This window comes from Carcharodon carcharias, chromosome 16 (assembly GCF_017639515.1).
Source record: "Carcharodon carcharias isolate sCarCar2 chromosome 16, sCarCar2.pri, whole genome shotgun sequence".
NCBI lineage: Eukaryota > Metazoa > Chordata > Chondrichthyes > Lamniformes > Lamnidae > Carcharodon > Carcharodon carcharias.
Window position 1 is genome coordinate 59,982,359 of NC_054482.1, and position 21,869 is coordinate 60,004,227.

Below are 21,869 nucleotides of genomic sequence, written 5' to 3' on the forward strand. Positions count from 1 at the left end.
CCCAAGGCAGTGAAAGACACGTAACTTTTTAAGCCATTCACTTAGTCATTATTTTTGACCAACAGGGAGCAATTTAGAAAAAACCTTTTACTTTTTACTTACTAATTACAAAGATTAAAATTTTCATTTTACAGTGAAACCTTTTAATAACTACCTTTTGAAAAATCCTTTAAATATTCAAACAGATTTGTGCTCTTTTTGCACAGATGGTGCATTAATGCAGAAAAAATAATCAGTTGGTGGTTTTTGAGGAAGTTGGACATTTTTATAAGTTTTTTTACTTTAATTCCGCCTCAACATTTGCATTGAAATACTACACCTGTACTTAATTCAAAGTGACTTAATCTTAATTAGTGGCTGCTTGAATACTGTACTGTTTAAATTGCTCAATTCTCATTTATGGATAATTCAAAATATTGAAGCAATAAAATTATTAAGTTAGCAGCAGTAGATTGCGTAGTCATTGAGATTGCATTGTTGGAAAAATTGCTTTAGCAAAGCCACTTAGTTGGAAAACTGTTTATTTCTTAACCACTGGTATTCTGAAATTGCCTCAGCAATCAGAATAATCAAAAACATTCTATTTGATTCCTTGCTCCATTTATACTTCAAACTTTGAGTGGATTTTCATCGTTATTATCCATTGAATTGTATAGTGACTACATTGAACTAATTTTCAATATTGCCAGATATAAATTTTATTAAAGTGCATTATCCATGTCACACACCTTAATATTGTTACTGCACTTCTGACTAAATCATTTTATTAGACATTTACATTTAACCACTTTAATCATTTTTGAGTTTCAGGCAACTTTAATGAATCACCATAAATATTTAAATTTTGTTCTTTGCTTCTGGCTTAAAACGATTTTACATTCTGTCCACTTTTTTGTAGGGGCTAAAATATTTACTACGTTTCATCACCCTGCGAGCAATTTGACATCCTTATGTTTTCTTTAGCCATCTGCATCCTGATTTTTTTTTTATTAAGCCCACCAAACTTTTGACCACTCATTTTGGAACCTTTTTTTTTCGATTCCTTCGAAAGATTAAACCATTTTTTAATTCTTTATAGCAAAAACAATATTGTTTGTCTTTCTCATACATTAGAAAGACAACACTGCTGATGAAAAACTACAAACTAGGTTATTGCTGATAAGAGGGACATGTTGCTGAAGTTTTTCATCTTTACTCATCAGGACAAGAGCATGAATGCCAAATTTGAAGTGATCAAAACAACTCCATTACTGTAGCCCCAGTTCAGTTTACTATAAATTCAGTGCTCTTTAGTGCAGTCTTGGTAAACTGAGTGCAGCTGACTGAGTAAAGACTTGGAATTTGGTGAGAGGGGAGTTGTTAGTTTCCCCTTTCTATCTTTCTCGCCCCATGGAAATTGGTGCAGGAGGAAAGAGTGCAGATTGGTTAGTAAGCTGACTCTGGCTGAGGTGTTGCCATGGAGAAAGCTGCAGGGAACATGCTCCCCAAACCTATAGTTGAGTATGGCTTGTACTCTGCTTACTACAAACAACCCAAGTAACACACGCTCTTTGATTCGATCAACCCATTGCTGGGATGCATGGTTTAGGTATCTGGCATCCCGCTACACAATTGAGCAATGTCATGTATGAATTTGTGTTGGTATATACTCAATCAGCCCACGCTTGCAACATCCAAAACACAACATTTACTGTTGGATCTAATTCAGTGATTGGGCAGCTGAACCTTCCTGACTGCACTAATACATTAGCAAACAATTTAAGATAATCAGTTGGTTCGTAACGTGGCTCGTTTACACTTGCTAGAAGTGACTTGCATTCATGTGCAGGGACCTGTTCTCAGCAGAAAAAAAAGTTCAAGTGTTGTGCCTTTTTTTAAATTACCTGGGAGCTTGGGGAGCCTATAATTCCCTTTTGCTTTCTGTATGGCAATGCCTCGGCCAATCAGAGTTGACTTGCTAACCAATCAGTACCATTTTCTCCTGTGGTGTAAATTGTTCAGTTGGAATTTGGCATTCGTGTTTGTCCTGATGAGTGGAAGATAAAACTACTCTTTTAGCAATATTCAAGTTCTGCACTACCAAGTAACAGTTTACAAAGTAGGCATAAAATACAAAAAATTGAATGACTGCTTAGTAGTCCACTCCATTACTGTAGCCCCAGTTCAGTTTACTATAAATTCAGTGCTCTTTAGTGCAGCCTTGGTAAACGGAGTGCAGCTGACTGAGTAAAGACTTGGAGTTTGGTGAGAGGGGAGTTGTTAGTTTCCCCTTTCAATCTTTCTCGCCCCATGGAAATTGGTTCTTCCACTACTGCAGGGAAAAGAGCTAGGTGTATCTGGTAAGTGGGCAAGTTCTATTCTATCCCTAAGGTTTACAATTGTAAACAATTTAGTAGTAAAGTTTAAAAAAAAAATAAAAGAAAACAACGTAAGTGATTAATGTAATAATTTAAAACACAGGATGGCAGGACATGTGATGTGTCAGGCTGCAACATGCGGGGGCTCTTGAATAACATTGTGATCCAGGGCAAACACGTCTGCAGTAAGTGTTTACGGCTTGAGGAACTTTGCCTCAGAGTCATTGAGCTGGAGGCTGAGCTGCGACACATCAGGGAGGGGGGAAAGTTAACTGGATGCTTTAAACCAGGAGGCAGTCGAACCACTTAGGATAGGGTCGTCTTATTTGGTCAGTGGCCAGGGACAGGAGGGTATGACTGTGAATGAGGCAGATAAGGGGACCCAGAGGGTAGGAGTGTGAGCCTCTGCAATTGTCCGTAAGGTTTGAGGTTCTCAGCTTGTTTGGATGAGTGTGGAGACTGCGGAATGGATGAGCAAACTGACCATGGTACAGGAAGCTATCCAAGTGGGGATCGGGGGGGGAGCAAAAAGGAATGTCATGGTAGCAGGGGACAGTATATATAGTGAGGGGGGTTGACGGTTGACACTGTTCTCTGTAGCAAAGAGTGAGAGTCCAGATGGCTGTGTTGCCTGCTTGGTGCCAGGGTTCAGGACAAATGCGCAAGGTTAGAGAGGAACTTGCAGTGGGAGGGTGAGCATCCAGTGGTTGTGGTCCATGTAGGTACCAATGACGTAAGCGGGATAAGGAAGGAGGCTCTGCATAGTCAGTATGAGGATCTAGGCATCAAGGCAAGAAACAGAACCTCAAAGTAGTAATTTCTGGATTATTACCTAAACCGCATGCAAAATTGCATAGGACAAATAAGATTAGAGAAGTGAGTGTGTGGCTCTGGTGTGATGTGGGTTCTGGTTTGTGGGGCATTGGCACCAGTATTGGAAAGTGGGATCTGTACTGTTAGGATGGTCTACACCTGAACCATGCTGGGACTGGTGTCTTCATGAGCTGCCTAACTAGGGAAGTAGAGAGGGTTTTAACTGAATAGTAGGGGCAAAGGATCAAATTTGGGAAGATGTGGTAAACCAAAGAGGAGAGACAGGTACTAATATAGGAAATGATAAACAGACTGTGACCGGAAGGGACAGAGTACAAGTTTGAGTAAATCAGATGAGGCTAGACGCTACAAAAGTAATAAAAGGACAAAACTAAGGGCTCTGTATCTAAACGCATGTAGCATTCTAACCAAATAAACTAATAGTGCAAATAGAAATAAGTACAATCTGATAGCCTTTACAGAGACATGGCTACAGGATGTCATAGATTGGGACCTGAATATTGAAGGGTATGTGACATTTAGGAAGAACAGGAAGTTAGGAAAAGGTGGAGGTGTGACTCTGATAATTAAAGATTTTAATTAGTATAATTAAAGGTATTAGCATGTGGAGGGGTGACCGAAGTTCAGGAAATCAGGATGTAGAAGTGGTTTGGGTTGAGATGAAGAATGATAAAGGTAGGAAGTCACTTGTGGGAGTGGTGTACAGGCCCCCCCTAATTGTAACTACACAGTAGGACAGGGTATAAAAGAAGAGATAGTGGGAGCTTGCCAGAAAAGTACAGCAATCATTATGGGGGTGGATTTTGAGCTACATATGGACTGGAAAAATCAGATGGGCAAAGGTAGCCTAGATGAGTTCATAGAATGTTATCAGGATAGTTTCTTGGCATATTCTGGAGCCAACCAGAGTCTGTTCTAGACCTGGTATTGTGCAATGAGATGTGATTAATTGATAACCTTTAACCTGCTAGTGAAGGCATCCCTAGGTAGCAGCAATCATAATGATTGAATTTTACAGTTATTTTGAGGGAGAGAAGTGTGGGTCCAAGACTAGTATTCTAAACTTTAAGGGCAATCATGAGGGCGTGAAAGTGAACTGGGAAATGAGGTTAAAGGATATGTCAATAGAAGTTCAGTGGCAGATATTTAAAGGGATATTTCAGAATACGGGGAATATATACATTCCAATGAGTTCCAAGCGGAGGGCCCACCACCTGTGGTTAACTAAAAAGTTAAAGGCAGTATGAAACTTGAAGAAAAGGCACATAATTATGCAAAGATGGATGGCAGGTCAGAAGATTGGAAAGAATGTGTAAAGAACAGCAAAGAATCTCAAATGATTATAAGGAGGGAAAAATTAGTATGAGAGAAAGCTAGCTAGTAACAAAGACAGTAAGAGTTTCTACAGATACTTAAGAAAAGAGTTAACAAAAAGCGAGCATTGGTCTTATAGTATGTGTGTCTGGGGAATTGATAATGGAAAGTAAGGTGATGTCGGATGAATTAAACGGTTTGCTTCGGTCTTCACTAGAGGACATGAGTAACATCCCAGAACTAGCTGTAAACCAGGAAATGGAAGGGAGGGAGGAACTTGGAAAATTATAATCCTCAGTGAAGTGGTATTGAGCAAATTGTTGGGGCTGCGGGCTGACAAATCTCCAGGTCCAGATGCACTTCACCCTAAAGTCTTGAAAGAAGTGACTAGTGAGAGTTGATGCATTGGTTTTAATTTTCCAAAATTCCCTAGATTTGGGGAAGGTTCCATTAGATTGGAAAATAGCAAATATAACTTTATTCAAAAAGGGTGGGAGATGGAGAACAAAAAGCTACAGGTCAGTTAGCCTAACATCTGTCATAGGAAAAATGTTAGCTATTATTCAAGATGTTATTAGCAGGGCACTTAGAAAAATTCAAGGCAACCAGGCAGAGTGAACATGGTTTTGTGAAAGGGAAATTGTGTTTAACCAATTATTTGGAGTTATTGGAGTCCTTTGAAAGAATCACATGTGCAATGGATAAAGGGGAACCGGTAGACGTAGTTAGATTTCCAGAAGGCATTTGCTAAAAATGCCACATCAAGTGATATTGCAGAAAATAAAAGCTCATGGTGTATGGGGTAATGTATTGGCATGGATAGAAGATTGGCTAGCTAACAGAAAGTAGAGAGTTGGCATAAATGGATGTTTTTCTGGTTGGCAGGATTTGACAAGTGGTGTGCCACAGGGATCTGTCCTGGGGCCTCAACTTTTTATAATTTTATATAAATGACTTGGATGAAGGGACCAAAGGAATGGTTTCCAAATTTGCTAACAACACAAAGATAGGAAAGTAAATGGTGAAAAGGATGTAAGGAGGCTACAAAGTGACTTAGATAGGTTAAGATCTGGCAAATGGAGTATAATGTAGGCAAATGTGAAATTGTTCATTTTGGCAGGAAGAATAAAACATGTTATCTTAATGGTAAGGTGCAGAGAGATCTGAGTGTCCTAGTGCATGAATCTCAAAAGGTTCGTATGCAGGTACAGCAGGTAATTAGGAAAGCTAATAGAATGTTATCATTTATTGTGAGGGGAATTGATTACAAAAGTAGGAAGGTTATGCTTCATTTGTACAGGGCATTGGTGAGACTACATCTGGAGTATTGTGTACATTACTGGTCTCCTTATTTAAAGAAAGATGCCTTAGAAGCAGTTCAGAGAAGGTTTACTAGACTAATACCAGGAATCGGTTGGTTATCCTACGAGGAAAGGCTGGACAGGTTAGGCTTGTATCCACTGGAATTTGAGTAGAAGATGACTTAATTTAAAACTTAAAGATCCTGAAGGGTCTTGACAGGGTGGATGTTGAGAGGACGTTTCCTCCTAGGAGAATCTAGAACTAGAGGTCACTGTTTAAAAATAAGGGGTCAGTCATTTAAGACACATGAGAAATTTTTACTCTGAGGGTTCAGAGTCTTTGGAAAACTCTTCCTCAAAAGGTGGTGGAAGCAGAGTCTTTGAATATTTCTAAGGCAGAGCTAGATAGATTCCTGATTAACAGGGGGTGAAAGGTTATCGAGGGTTGGCAGGAATGTGGGGTTGAGGTTGCATTTAAATTCGCCATGGTCTTATTGAATGGTAAAGCAGGCTTGCCCCTGCTCCTAATTTGTATGTATGTTCATTGTACTACAACTCATTTATCAATAAGATTTTACATTATTTTATTTTCCAACACCACTGGAATTAACTTTGCTATTTCCAGTATATAATTTATTCTTGCTATGTCTGTTTTCTGTCTTGAGGCACAGATTTTTCTTTCATTTCATGGGATATGGGCACTGCTGGCGAGGCCAGCATTTATTGCCCATCCCTAATTACCCTCAGGTGGTGATGAGCTTCCTTGGAGACCATTCAGAGGAGGTTTACTAGATTTCATACCTGGAATGAGGGTTGTTTTGTGGAAAGGTTGGACAGATTAGGCTTGTTTCCACTGGAGTTTAGACTGAGTGAAGTATATAAGATCCTAAATGGTCTTGACACGGTGGATGTGGAAAGGGTGTTTCCTCTTGAGTGAGTCCAGAACTCCCATAGTTAGGATTCTCCCTTTTAGGACAGGTGAAGAGATTTTTTTTTCTGAGTGTTATGTGACTTTGGAATTCTCTGCCTCAGAACGTGGGGTCATTGAATATTTTTAAGACAGAGGTAGGTAGATTTTCTTGTTAGGCAAGGGAATCAAAAGGTTATTGGGGTTAGATGGAAATGTGGAATTCAAAATACAAGCAGATCAACCATTATATTATTGATTGGTGGAGCAGGCTTGAGGGGCCGTATGGCCGTCACCTCCTATTTTGTCTGCCGCCTTGAACTGCTGCAATCCATGTGGTGTAGGTACACCCACAATGCCATTAGGTAGGGAGTTCCAGGATTTTGGCCCAGCAACAGCAATATATTTTCTAGTTGAGATGGTGAGTGGCTTGGAGGGGAACTCCAGTTGGTGGTGTTCCCATGTGTGTGTGCTGCCCTTGTCCTTCTAGATGGTAGCAGTCATGGGTTTGGAAGGTGCTGCCTAAGGAGCCTTGGTGAGTTCCTGCAGTGCATCTTGTAGATAGTACACATTGTTGCAACTGTGCACCAGTGGTAGAGGGAGTGAATGTTTGGATGGGGTGCCAATCAAGTGGGCTGCTTTGTCCTGGATGGTGTTGAGCTTCTTGAGTTTTGTTGGAGCAGCACTCATCCAGACAGAGTATTCCAGCACATTTCTGACTTGTGCCTTGTAGATGATGGCTTTGGTGAGTCAGGGGGTGAGTTATTCGCAGTAGAATTCCCAGCTTCTGACCTACCCTTGTCGCCACTGTATTTATATGGCTAGTCCAGTTCAGTTTCTGGTCGGTGGTTACCCCCAGGATGTTGTTAGTGAGGGATATAGTATAAACAAAATATTTGCAGCTAACAATTTAATCATTCAAAAGTTAGTATTTCAGCTTGGCGGTGACGGTCCTCAAAATATTTGTCAATTTTTCTCTTCTAGGCATCTTATGAAGTTTAAATTGAAATTTATGAAAACTATGTTGCTGATTGTTGATATTTTACTACAGTGAAGCCCTTTATTTACAAACATAAGGAACGTGCATTATTATATCCTCGGGTTGTCTTGGTTGTTCACATATGCTTTGCTGCAGAGCAATGACTACAATCAATATGTAAATATAGTTTATAAAGTCTAGACAGGCCAACCTATAACTCCACACTGTGAAAAGAATTACTGCAAGCCATCCTTCCTGAAAAAAGTTATTGTTCTATTTAAATTCTTGTTTGTAAATCATTCTTTACAAATTTTCTCACTTCTAAGCATGATCATGACAAATCTTTGAATTTTATATTCTTTTGAGGAAAGATGAGAGGATTTTTTCCATTTTTTGTCACCTAGCACTTGTGGGCCAAGTGCAGCATGGTTACTTTCAGGATAGTTATTTTATTCTGGCCTGGTAATATGTTTCTGCCTGTATTACATTAAAGCACACAGTGCACCAGAGTGACACTCTCTAATTTTCCACAGAAGCTATTCATCCTCTTAAGTGAGGTTGTTAGTTTAGTACCAAGTTAGAGGCGGTTTTAAAATGGTACACCTGTGCCAACTAGAGGCTATGCTGAAACTGCCCTTTATATATAATATATTAGATCCCTTCCCTTTTTCAAACTATTTTATAAAACTTTATCTTGCCTATCAATTTGGGCTGAGTTGGGATCCAAGTCCCATAGATACATTTATTTAGGTATCACCCAAAAATGTTCTGTCATTCCTGAAGTAATTTCAGGTTCCATGTATTAGCTAAGCCAATGGGATAAGAATTAAAGGTACAATCCTCCTCCACCTACTCACTGTCAACAACAGCCCCCCCCACCCTCTCTACTTCGCTAGCAAATACAGAAATAGAATCTCCTTTTTATATAAATAAAGGTGAGGACGAATGATAGTGAAAATGCAGTTGTGTATGATATAAAATATCTTGAATAAAACACCACAACACCAATGAACTGTTGTTTTTTTTTTAGGGCTATTATGACGCATGCTTCTATCCTGAAGGAGGATCGCGATGCACTGGGGATAAGTGACACTCTAATCCGATTATCTATTGGCTTAGAGGATATAGCAGACATTATTGAGGACCTACATCAAGCACTAAAAGCTGCAGTAAGAAATCTAATTTAAAGAGGAAATTAAAATTGATTCCTGAATATTACTTATGATCTCTATAATACACCTTGAGTAGAAGTATGAAATGCAATCTTTTTTCACCCCTTTAGTGTAACTTGGGATGTCTCTATTCTCCTTTTGCCTTCTCTGAAACATCTGTTCTTTGCTGTTCAGTGCTGATGTCCAGCTTTGATCACTGGCTGTTATTGGAGATAGAGTTGGGGACCCTATTCGTGGCCTTGGCTTTCCTGATTTAAGTTGGGGAAGGAAATTGGCCAAAGCTACTGTTTCTAGTTTGAATTGGATAATGGTGTCCCCACAGGATGCAATTCTGTGGCTATTTCTGTTCACTGTGTCTCCATTATTTGGATTTAAACAGAGTGGTGTCAAAATTTGCAGATGATGCCAACTTCTATGTATTTCCGAGATTGACAAGTGACTTGTTCTGGAAAGTGTGTGGAGATGTCAGATGAGGGCAGCTTTTGAACCTTTGGAGGGAATGTTCTGACTTTCTGAAGAATGGCACTTGAAGTACAAGAGTTTCTGTCACCTGTGACATTCTATCACAAGCAGGAGAGCCTGTTTTCTGAAGGAATGTTTCCTTTTCATGTAAGGCGTTCATACAATTGCTAATGATCTATACTTTAGCCCAATCAGCTTTTCAACATTTGCTGACAAGTCACTAGGATCTCCTGTGCTGCCCCAGTTTTGTTGTTCCTCAATTTACTGAGCATTTGGGTGAAGAACTAGGAGAGGAAGATTTTAAATAATGGGACTGAATTGGAAAAAAGAACGTTACACTTTTTTTTTTTGTTAACTTGTTTCTCCAGCATCCGGATGTGCTTATACCTGCTGAGCAAAACAACAAATTACTTTGCAATTAACCTCTGCACATTCCCTTGGAAGAAATGCAACTTGTGGGGAAAGGCCTCAGAAGAACGCCAACGCATTTTGTTTCAGTTATGAAGTTTGATGAAGCTCTGTTTAACTGCGGCATCTTAAGATGCTTTGCTTTGTAATGAATGATCACTTGGGATGCATGAAATTGGATAAGTTGTGGATTTATGCCTTTTGTAATTTTATTTTTAGTATAGCTTTGTGAAGGGTTGACTTGCATTCATTTCCTGAAATGTAGTTTTTTTACTATATTGTACTTCTCTGGAATGATGGGCTAATGAGGAAAAGATTTTTTTTATGTACTAATGAGATGAAAGAACTATAATCACAAAATTAAAACAAAACAATACTCAGCAGGTCAGATGGTGTTTGGAGAGTGAAACTAGTTAATATTTCAGGACCATAACCTTTCATCAGAATTGGAATAGTTTAGAAATGTAACAGGTTTTAAGCAAGTGCAGAGGCAGGGAAAGGTGGGGAGGGAAGAATAAAGGGAAGGTCTGTGATAGTGGAAGGCAGGAGAGATGAAGCGATTAAAAGGGATGATGGTGTAGGGAAAATGATGGTAATGTACAAAAGATGGATCTAGAAGAGATGTAAATAGGAATCTCAATTATTACCAACAGGTGCTGTATATAATTAAAGATAATGGTTATGGTCTTGAAATTGTTGAATTCAATGTTGAGTTTGTCAAGTGCCTAATTGGAAGATTAAGTGCTATTCCTTGTGCTTTGGAACAATGTTGGAGGCCAAGGTGAGAGTGGAACCGAGAATTTAAATGACAGATGAGCAGAAGCTCAGTCACATTTGTGAACTGAACAAAGGTGGCCTGGTAAATCAGTCTGTCTTAGTCTCCTAAAATAGAGGAGACTGCATTGTGAGCAACAAATATCATACTAAATTGAAATAAGTATAAGCAAATCTCTGCTTCATCTAGGAGTGTTTGGGGCCCTGGACAGGGAAGAGGTAAACAGGCAGTGTTGCACTTCTTGCACACCTTCCATATTACAAGTTCCTTTGCTTCGCATCCATTTGTTTGGCCAGAAGTTATCCCCTTGCACAATGGAATCTTTCTCATCTCCAGAATTCTTCTATCTGAACCATGCTCTGTAACCTTTTACTCTATCCAGATCTTTTAATTGGGAACTGTTGGTGTGACCTCGGTCATCTCAATTTCTCTGCTCATTGCTTGTGTAAGTTGATCTCACCTTCCTCCTTCCCTCCCTCTGAACTTGCAGCACTCTGTTAGGAATGGATCTGAGAACATTCAGTAAACCTGCTGACAATTGATGCTTTTGTTTGGTGAACTGATCTCTGCCTTGCTGAGGCTGAATGCCAACTCTGAGCCTAACCCCTGGACAATGAACCCACGACTAAACAACAAGCCATAATTTTCCAAGCTCACTGCCCTCATCTCTCCTGGAGATTTTACATTCGTAACCTACAGTATCATCATCCCCCAACCCTGCACAGCCTGCTTCTCTTTCCCAAGATCTACCAAGAGGATTGCCCTGGTAGACCCATTATTTCAGTCTGCTCTTGTCCGATAGAAGTGATTTCTTCCTATCTTGACTTTTTCCCTCTTTGTGTCCAGTCTCATCCATCTACATCACTGTTTCTGGTGCCCTCCATCACTAACAGTTTCCTTGAGCTAATGCACTTCTAATCTTCCCACACCACCTTCCTCCTCCAGGATGGTCTGAGGTCTGTTCAGTTCTTCCTTGAACAGTGGCCCAATCTGTATCCGTCCAAAACTGCCACCTTCTATCAGGCTGAACATTTTCTCATTGAACAACTTCTCCTCTGGCTTTTTTCCCAGTATTTCATTGGTACTATTTCTTGCTTTCACCTTGAACTGGAAAATTTCATCAGTTTTGCTTCTACTTTCCACTTTCCCTTGTCTTCAACGCAAAAACAGAATTTCCTGGAAAAACTCAACAGGTCTGGCAGCATTGGCGGAGAAGAAAAGAGATGACGTTTCGAGTCCTCATGACCCTTCGACAGAACTGGTTCTGTCGAAGGGTCATGAGGACTCGAAACGTCAACTCTTTTTTCTTCTCCGCCGATGCTGCCAGACCTGCTGAGTTTTTCCAGGTAATTCTGTTTTTGTTTTGGATTTCCAGCATCCGCAGTTTTTTTTTTGTTTTTATTCCCTTGTCTTCACATGTCCATCTCAGATTATTCCCTTCCTCAACTTCTGTCTTCATTTCTCAGGATACGCTATTGACCAGTATCTGCTGTAAACCCACAGCTACCTTGGCTAAGCTTCCTTACATATTGCTTCCCATAAGGACTCTGTTCCCTGCTCCAAATTTTTCCGTCTCCATCGCGTCTGTTCTCAAGAATCCACATCCCATGTCAGTGCTTCTAGTGTTCTTTTCCTTCAACCGAGGTTCCCTGTCCAATGTTGTTCAGAGCCCCTGACACTCTCTACTGTTTCCTATGCTTCTGCTCTCATCCCTTCCCCTCCCTTCCAGAACCATGATAGGATTCCTTTGTCCTTGTCTTCCATCCTACCAGCCTCCATGTTCAACAGATCATCTTCTACCAGTACATCTGCCCATCCTCATTCAGCATTCCAAAGGGACTTTTCCCTCCATGGCATCGTGGTTCATACCTCAATCACCCTGAAGACCCCTCCCTTTCCCATAGCATCTTTCCATACAAACACAAGATGTAACACGTGCTCTTCCCCAGCACTCATGAAACACTTTAGCACCCTATTATTCATGTTTTGACGTTTATTTCCTTCATTTCCACCCTAAAATCTTTTTTATTCTATCTCCTTTGTTTTCTGTACTTTAAAACCTGTTACAACTCCTTATAATATTTTCAGCTTTGATGAAAGGTTATCAATCTGAAACATTACTCTGGTTCTCTCTCCATAGATGCTGTTTGACCCTGCTGAGGTTTTTAAAGCATCCACTGTATTTTGCTTTTGTAATCATGATTTCTAAGCTGCTGTTTAACCATTAAAATTATAACTGTGGTATGTGACCTTGTATTTCCTGTTAGTCATGTAAGAGGGTAAAGTACATGTTGGAGTTTGACACTGGTTATGTGCTGTGTAGTACATCCTTCAATATTTCTATGTTTAATATATTGGGTGAATCAAAACAAATGAGGTTGGTCCATAATTGGGTTTATCACAATTGCTGGCAAAGGCTTTAAATATTTCTGAATGCAGTAATTCATACTGCTCACAATTATTATATAAATGTTCATCACCTATACGTGATACTGATTTATACTCAAAAGTACTGGTAATTGTTCTGAACATGATAGTTGATCATGGTGAGGCTAAAAAATCTCACTGCATCCAGTTGGTTGAACATAACAATGCATTTAGTGCTGTTGAGGAAACACTGACACCTTGAGATGGGAACTTGCCAACATTAGTTGCTACTAAAGTCCCAGGTGTTGAACAACACAGACAACATTAGCACTGACTAATGCTGAAGACCTCTTTATATCCCTTGGTACCAAAAGTTTGTCAACACTGATTAACACACCAAGAATCTTGGCACCAAATTCTATGTAAATCGAGGGCAATTTATATATAATTCCTTCAAGGTGATAATTATCGGTTTATAAATATTGTACTCCTTTCATAAAAGGACACTGTTTGCTTGGAAGAACTGAGTTTGACATGGTATTGTTGGAGCAACTCTGCCAGTTGGTGCAGTTCTCTTAAGATTATATTTCCTACTTAAGTTGCATGGGTAAGAAAGCCAAATATCAAGAAACAAATGAGCTTATCTCTACTTGGGTTTGGCTGTTCTTCCATCCCTGCACCATTTCCACAGGGTGTTCCTTTACAGAATACTTCTGCATACTCCTTTTGAAAAGGAGGATTTGAACTGAAGAGCCAGGCTCTCTCCTCTTTGAGCGCTACATCATGGAGCCACAGAACATGACTTTGCCTCCCTGAACAAAATAGCCAGTGACATGACAGAATTCATAGGCTTATGGGATTTAAAAGTTCACTTTAGCTTCTATTTTCAGGTTACTGAGAACAGGACTCTGATAAGAGAGATGAGGAAGGATGGTGATGAGTTGTCAGCAAATAATGTCGCTGTCTATCAATAGAGCAAGAGCCACTCAAACCTTGGGTTCGCAATCACCGAAAGAACCGTTCTGGATTTTGAGTAGATTTTTGCCACATACTTAAAACCACAGTCACCAAGATCTGAACTTAAATCACAATTTATCCATGTCTAACCCTAAGAATTGAGGGTAAACGGAGTCATCGTACTCACTAACTTAGTGGTGGTTTCAGTGTCTCTTGCAGCATAGAAAATCCACTCCCTAGGAATACAAACTCTAAGGTACCAAGAGGATAGATGCACTTGGCTGAAAAATTTGAGTTAGGTTGATATACATCCTCATTGTTTAGGATTTGCTTATCAAAGGACTACAATCATCTAGCAAGAGACCAACTTCTTTTTCAACAGCCGGTGCTGTGTTTCAGCTCAAGGACAGGCTGCCACTAGGATGGTCTTGTCTTGAATATGAAAGTTTGTATCTTTTGAACTATTTGTGGAATCAGGGAGGTAGATTTATTGGTGACCCTTTAATGGCCCTGTAAATTGCCTAAAACCCAAAGAAAAATGGGAGAAATGTTAACACTCAACGTACTTGTGGGTTGAGGGTAGAGTTAAAAAAAAATTAGCAAGCACAAAGAGAGCAGCTCACCACTAGCTAGGCATGAATTTGGTGAGTGAGGGAATTTTAAGGGCTAATCATTATACAAAATCTAGTTTAGTTTTCATTTAATAATTTTACTGTTAAAGTTTAGTTTCTTTCAGTCTTGGGGATAAACCAGCTTCAGTTAGTTAATTAGGTAGCTGGCTTCCCTAGCCAGTGCTGACTCATCTCTAGAATTTCAACTGGTGTAAATATAGGTGCTCTTGCTAACACATGAAGTAAGCAAGCACAAAGTCTGCAGCTAGACGGTGTGGCCTTGGGAATTTGATGAGTCAGGGAAGAGGTGCTGTTCTGATCTTTTACATAAAAGGACTGGCCTAAGAGAGTGGGCTGTGAGAGCTGAAACCCAGAAGCATTAATTGAGTAATTAGTGAGTTTTTTTCTCTAGAAGGGGGACAGTAGTTTTAAGTGGTATTGTGGAGGCACAAGTATTGCACTAAATGTACAGCTTAACTAGTTAAACTGCTTGACATAATCATGGTGTTATTTCTAAATTTTAATTAGTTAAATTAAACATAGATGGCAGGGCAGGTGATGTGTTGCTGTTGTAGCAAGTGGGAGTTAGTGGACACCTGTGTGATCCACAACAATCACACTTGCAGTAAGTGTATGTGGCTTGAGGCACTTCAGTTCCAAGTTGATGAGCTGAAGGCTGAGCTACATACATTGTTGCATCATGGAGGTGGGAAATTACTTGGACAATTTGTTTCAGAAGGCAGTCCCACGCCTTTGGATTTGATCTGTGATCAGGGATTGGAAGATGTAACTGCAAGTGAAGCAGACGTGGGAGCCAAAAAGGAAGCAGTGGAGGAGCCTCGGCACTTTCCATTGTCCAACAGGTTCAAGGTTCTTGCACCTTGTATGGACAAGAGAGGGGACTGGTAGGTTAGATGAGCAAGCTGACCATGCCACTGTGGTGCTGGGAGCCATTTACTTGGGCAAAGTAAATAAGGATGTAGTTGTAGGAGACAATATAGTCAGGGGAGATAGGCACAGTTCTCTGCAGTCAGGAGTGTGTGTCCAGAAAGCTTTGTTGCCTGCCTAGTGCCAGGGTTTGGGACATCTGCTCTGGGCTGAAGAGGAACTTGCAGTGGGAGGGGGACGATCCATTTGTTGGTCGCCTGGATACGAATGACATACGACTAGGAAAGAGGTTCTGTTTAGTGATTATGAGCAGCTAGAAGTTAAATTATTAAACAGAATTAAACCACAATGTTAATAATCTTTGGATTACTACCTGAGCCATGAACAAATTGGCATAGGGTAAATAAGATTAGAGAGTTGGTTGTGTAGTTCAAAGATTGGTGTGGGTGAAATGGGTTTTGGTTCATAGCACACTGGTGCCAGTACTGAGGAAAGTGGGAGCTGTACCACTGGGACAGTCTTCACCTGAATTGTGCTGGGACTGGTGTTCTAGTGAGTTGCATAGCTAGGGTGGAAGAGAGGGCTTTAAACTAACTAGATAGAGGGAAGGGTTCACATGAGGGAAGATGTGGTAAGTTAAAGAGAATAGACAAAGCAGTAGAGCAGGGTAGCGATAGGGGTAATGATAACCAGTGTTGTAAGCAGACATGGTTTTAGATTTTATTTTAGTAGGATTTAGGTTGCTTAACTTGTATATTTTAAGTCTCTAAAAATGGTCAAGGTCAGGTTGTCATTTTAAAAACATAAGAACAAGGAGCAGGATTAGGCCATTTGGCTCCTCAAGCCTACCCCACCGTTCAATAAGATCATGGCTGATCTGCCTCAGGCCTTGACTCTTTCATGCCAGATCCTCATAGCCCTCAACTCCCCTATATTTCAAAGGCATACCTACCTCCTTTTTAAATACTCTGTGATCCAGCCTCCACAACTCCTTGAGGTAGAGAATTCCAGACATTCTTCTGAGAGAAGAAATTACTTTGCATCTCAGTTTTAAATGAGTGTCCCCTTATTCTGCAACTATTTCCCCTAGTTCAAGATTCCCTGTACTGCACTGTACTGACCCCCTTACACGCCCTACTAAAGAAGCACCACCGCTGGGTAACTCCTCAGGAAACAGCTTTCAACAAGGAGAGGCAATTGCTGCAGTCTTCAAGCCTACCTGTACACTGTGACCCTTTGAAGGAACTAATACTGACGTGTGATGCCTCTCCATATGGCATGGAGTGTTGGGGTAGTGTTGTCCCATGAGATGGCTGACGGCTCGGAAAGGCTGATAGGATATGTATCAAGAGCACTATCAGTAGCTGAAAGAGGCTTTTCACAAATCGAAAAAGAGGGCTTATCAATAGTTTTGGGCATCAAAAAGTTCCATCATTCTATATGGGAGACGTTTCACTATTGTTTCAGATCACAAGACGTTATTAGGCCTTTTTCAGGAGGACAAGGCTATTCCATCAATAGCCTCTGCGAGGTTTCAGAGGTGGGCATTGATCCTGGCTGCATACGAATACACCTTCAAACACTGACCAGGGGTATGTATTGTGAATGCGGACAGTCTGAGTCAATTGCCCTTGAGAGAAAGTATTACATGTACACCTATTACTCAAGAAATTGTCTTGGCCTTAAACCTTTTGGAAATGCTAACAGCCTGTGTGAAACAAATCAAAGTCTGGACCAGTCAGGGTCCACTGTTGTCCAGTGTGAGAGATAAAATCCTTACGGAATGGGGAAATGAGGCAGTTTCAGAGGATATGAAACCCTAGTCCATCCGTAAACATGAACTTAGTTGTCAAGATGGTATTGTGCTATGGGGAGTGCGAGAGGTCCTGTGTCGGGTAGGGAGCTATTCCTGATGGAACTACACAGTGACCACCTTGGTATCTCTAAAATGAAAATGTTAGCCAGGAGTTATGTATGATGGCCCAGAATCGACACTGATATTGAAAACCTGGTAAGGCACTGCCAGCAACAGGTGTTCCTCCTGCTGAACTGTTAATGAAACATTGTCTCAGGATGAGGTTAAGTCTTGTGTTTCCAAATTTGCAGGGGAGGGTAGAGTCAAGTCAGTGCAACCTGAAAGCAAGTCATGATTCTCACTGAGCTAGGAAGTTCTCGTCTGATAAAAAAAGCTTCAGTAGCAGCCCTGGCGGACTCCTGAAAGGGTAGCCTCTGATACTGGACTTCTTTCATATCAAGTAAGGATAGAAGGATGGATCATTTGGAAGCATGTTGACCACTTGAGGGATAGAGAGGCACTCCTGCAGTTAGTGTTACCACTGAGTGTTAGTCAATTTGTGTGCACTGAAGATTCTGGATGACCTGTAATAAATGTCAAGGACATCCCTGTGAAGTTAATAATGAATTGTCTGTACCAAAGGAGGTATCCATTTAGTAAAGTTCTGGAAAACGTCGATACAGCAGAAGCGTCACAACCTGTTGAACAATCTATGCTGCTCATCGTGAATTCGAAAACCACCCCAAAGACTTCACTTATAACTATGGGGTCAATTGTATGTATTGTGTAAATGATGTCCGGGCTAATAACTTATGTAATTATTTCTAGAATTCAGAAATTTTTTTTTTTTTTGCAAAAATATACTTTATTCATAAAATATCTTCAACAACATTTCAAACCATTTCAAAATCACCATCACAAAAATACAATCAGGTTCAACTTTTACAACATGTATCACGAAATGCATCAATACAATAAATGAATATTACAATCATTTGCAGACATTCATTTTGAGCTGTACAGCCTGAGGGGATTTAAACAGTTCCCAGTCCCTGGGTGCAATATGGCAGAAAGGTCTTAGACAGCGACCCTTCCCCATTGCACCTTTGCAGCAGCTGCCCCAAGCTTTAGTGCGTCACTCAGCACGTAGTCCTGGACTTTGGAATGTGCCAGTCTGCAACACTCGGTTGGGGACAACTCTTTGCGCTGGAAGACCAACAAGTTTCGGGCAGACCAAAGAGCGTCTTTCACCGAGTTAATGATCCTCCAGCTGCGGTTGATGTTTGTCTCGGTATGTCCCCCTGGGAACAGCCTGTAGAGCACAGAGTCCTGTGTCACAGAACTGCTTGGGATGAACCTTGACAGAAACCACTGCATCTCTCTCCAGACCTTCTTTGCAAAGGCACAATCCACAAGGAGGTGAACAACGGTCTCTTCCCAACCACAGTCACTTCGAGGGCTTACCTGTCCCTGGTGTTGCGAAGGATGGGTCTGGCCACGCTGCTGCAGAACGCTCCAAGTAGTTGGATTGGCCGTACCACCTGTCCCTCGTGGAAAAATTTATGCAGAGAAACACCTTTGACCACAAGTCCATCAGGCAGTGGTTGGCATGTAATGTCTTAGAGGCCCTGAGGGAAAAGGAGTGGGTGGATCCGGTGGGCTGATTCCCCGAGCAGACTGTCAAAGTCATTTGGCAGAATGCCTCATCGCCAGAACTTTCCAACAAGCACCAAGAAGTAGCTTGGCTGGTGGTGAGAAAGGCTCTCCCCGTCAGATCCTTCCTACACGCCAGGAGTCTCACCCACTAGAATTCAGAAAATCCTTGGTTCAATTGTGTAAAGCAATTGTTGACTGAAAAGATGTACAAAAGTTAAGGGGGGAGTATGTGATGACTGTTACTTTAAGATCAGTTTGACTGAATAGGGGTCATGTGGTTTGTTCAACCAATGTGTACCTAATGTGGGGCAATAAATTCTAGTGGAGGAGTTTTCCTAGGAAATGGCTTTATGCGGGGCTGGCTATGTACAAGAAGCCACAGAAGCTCTCATGTAAATAAAGTTCATTTTGTTTGACTAAGAAGCCTCCCAGAGCAAGTTTCTACAGTTAATGAAGAAAGACATTAGCACAGTTGTGCAAGAAGGCCTTAGTTCAGAAAGTTCAAGATGTAGAAGCAGTTTGGCTAGAGATAAGAAATAGCAAAGGTAAGAAATCACTTATGGGAGTAGTTTATAGCCCCTAATAGTAACTATATTGTAGGGGCTATAAACTAGGGTATACAGAAAGAAATAATGGAAGCTTGAGAGAAAGGTACTGCATTAAGCATGGATAATTTTAATATTCATATAGATTGGACGAATCAGATTGGCAAAGGTAGCCTGGAAAATAGTTCATAGCGCATTTGGGACAATTTCTTAGAGCAGTATGTTCTAGTGCCAACCAGCAAGAAGGCTATTTTAGACCTGGTAGTGTGCAATGAGACAGGATTAATTAATGACCTCAGTGTAAAGGAGCCTCTAGGCAACAGTGATATAATATGATAGAATTTCACATTCAGTTTGAGGGCAAGAAGGTCTAAGAGTAGTGTCTTACCCTTGTAATTGCCTTTATTTAAGTTTATGAAGAAAGAATTGGCTAAAATAAACCGGGAAATGGATTAGAAGGTAGTACAGTGGAGGAGCAGTGGCAGATATTTAAGGAGAATTTCATATCACTCAGCAAATAAATATTTGTTTAAGAAAGAAAAACTCTGAGAAGGACGCACCAACTATGGCTAACTAAGGATAGTATTTTTGCTTTTTCTTTCATTTGATATTGCAAAGATTAGTGGTAGGTCAGAAGATTGGACAGATTTTAGAAATCAGCAAAGAATTACTTTAAGAAAAGGGAGAAATTGAAGTATGAGAGAAAGCTAGCTAGAAATATAAAAACATATGGAATTTCTATAAGTAAGAAGGAAAAAATAACTAAAATGAACACTGGTCCCTCAGGAGGGGGAGACTGGGGAAGTAATAATGGGGGAAACAAGTAACTGGCAGAAGCGCTGAACATCTTTGCTTGCGTAGAGGATTGGTTAGCTAAGAGGAAACAGAGTAGGCTTAAATGGGTCATTTTTGAGTTGGCAAAGTATAACGAGTGGAGTGCCACAGGGATCAGTGTTGAGGCCTCAGCTATTTACAATCCATATCAATGACTTGGATGAAAAGACCAAATGTATGGTTGCTAAATTTACTGATGACACAAAGCTAGTTGGAAAATAAGTTGCCAAGAGGACATGGAGTCTATGAGGGATTTAGATAGGTTAAATGAATGGGCAAATATATGGCAGATGGAGGGTAATGTGGGAAAATGTGAACTTGTCTACTTTGCCAGGAAGAATGGAAAAGCAGCATATTATTTAAATGGAGAAAGACTGCAGCTTGCTGTGGTACTGAGGAATCTGGAAGTCCTGGTACATGAATCACAAAATGTTAGCATGCAGGTACAGCAAGTGGTTAGGAGGGCAAATGGAATGTTTTAAAAATGTTTTATAATAAGTAACCATACAAAAAAAAGCTTACAGTACAGCAATACTTCAATACACTTAGATTTGGAAGAGAAAGCAAAAGAAAGGAAAAGAGAAATAGGAGGAGAAGAATAAAAATGAAAGAGAAAAAAACCCCTCTAACCTCCCCCAAAGAATAAATAGTAAGAAAATCAACAACAATCATAAGTAAGATATAGTTTCACCTGATATAATATATACAACATCATTAGGGTCAGTTGTATGAAAGTAGAGAGCTGTAGATCATCAAAGTAATCTAAGAAAAGTTCCCAAGCTACATAAAATCCAACAGTGGAGCCTCTTATAGGGTACTTTATTTTTTGAAGTTTAAGATTCTGCATAAGATCATGTATCCAATTAGTAAAAGAAGGCGGGCAAGACTGTTTCTAATTTAATAGAATAATACGTCTAGCCAATAATGTTGAAAAGGCAAATGCATCAGTCTAAGTTTTTGTAAGAGGGAAACCATTTGGTTCCACTCCAAAGAGTGCTGTAATAGGAGGGGGTTCAATGTTGCTACTGAAAATATATGAAAGTGACCTAAATATATTTGTCCAAAACAAAGCCAATTTAGGACATGACCAGTACATAGGAATTAGAAAGGCTGGGGCAGTATGACATTTATCACAGGTTGGATTAAAATTTGGATAAATCTTAGATAATTTCACCTTTGATAGATGGATGTGATGTAAGATTTTAAATTGTAGCAACCCATGTCTTACACATACGGATGAGGAATGTACAGGAGAGAGAATAAACTTCCAGTTATATTCTGATAAATCTGAGACAAAATCTTGCTCCTAAAGAGTTTTTAAGATGGGAAGTGAAGGGCAGTGTGGTGAAAAAAAATTAGAGAATACAATTTAGAAATGAACCACCTAACAAAATGATTTAATTCTAACATAATATCTATTAGTGATTTAGGGGACAATAAAGGAAACGTGGTGATTATTTTGTGTGCAAAATCTCTGATTTGTAAATAGCGAAAGAAGTGTGTGTAGGGCAGATCATATTTCTGAGATACTCAAAAGAAGCAAAATTATTATCAATGTATAAGTTAGCGAGGGTTTTGACGCTTCTCGTGTGCTAGACTTGAAAGGCAGAGTCTCCTGATGAAGGCAGAAATGAATGGTTTGCATTAATAGGGCTGTACAAAGAGAGAGATTGCAGCCCAAAGTGTGTACTGAACTGGGTCCAAATC

General features: G+C 40.2%; 1 protein-coding gene across 1 annotated transcript in view; it reads left to right on the top strand.

Annotated features, from left to right (window-relative positions):
- LOC121289400 (cystathionine gamma-lyase-like) overlaps positions 1-11,684 on the top strand; it is a 49,948-nt gene extending 38,264 nt beyond the window's left edge. Inside the window, exons 11-12 of the mRNA XM_041208828.1 lie at positions 8,723-8,861; positions 9,695-11,684. Of these exons, the coding sequence (XP_041064762.1) occupies positions 8,723-8,861; positions 9,695-9,748 (193 nt within the window). The 3' untranslated portion in view covers positions 9,749-11,684. The remainder of the gene's footprint in view (positions 1-8,722; positions 8,862-9,694) is intronic.
- The last annotated feature ends 10,185 nt before the right edge of the window (positions 11,685-21,869 follow it).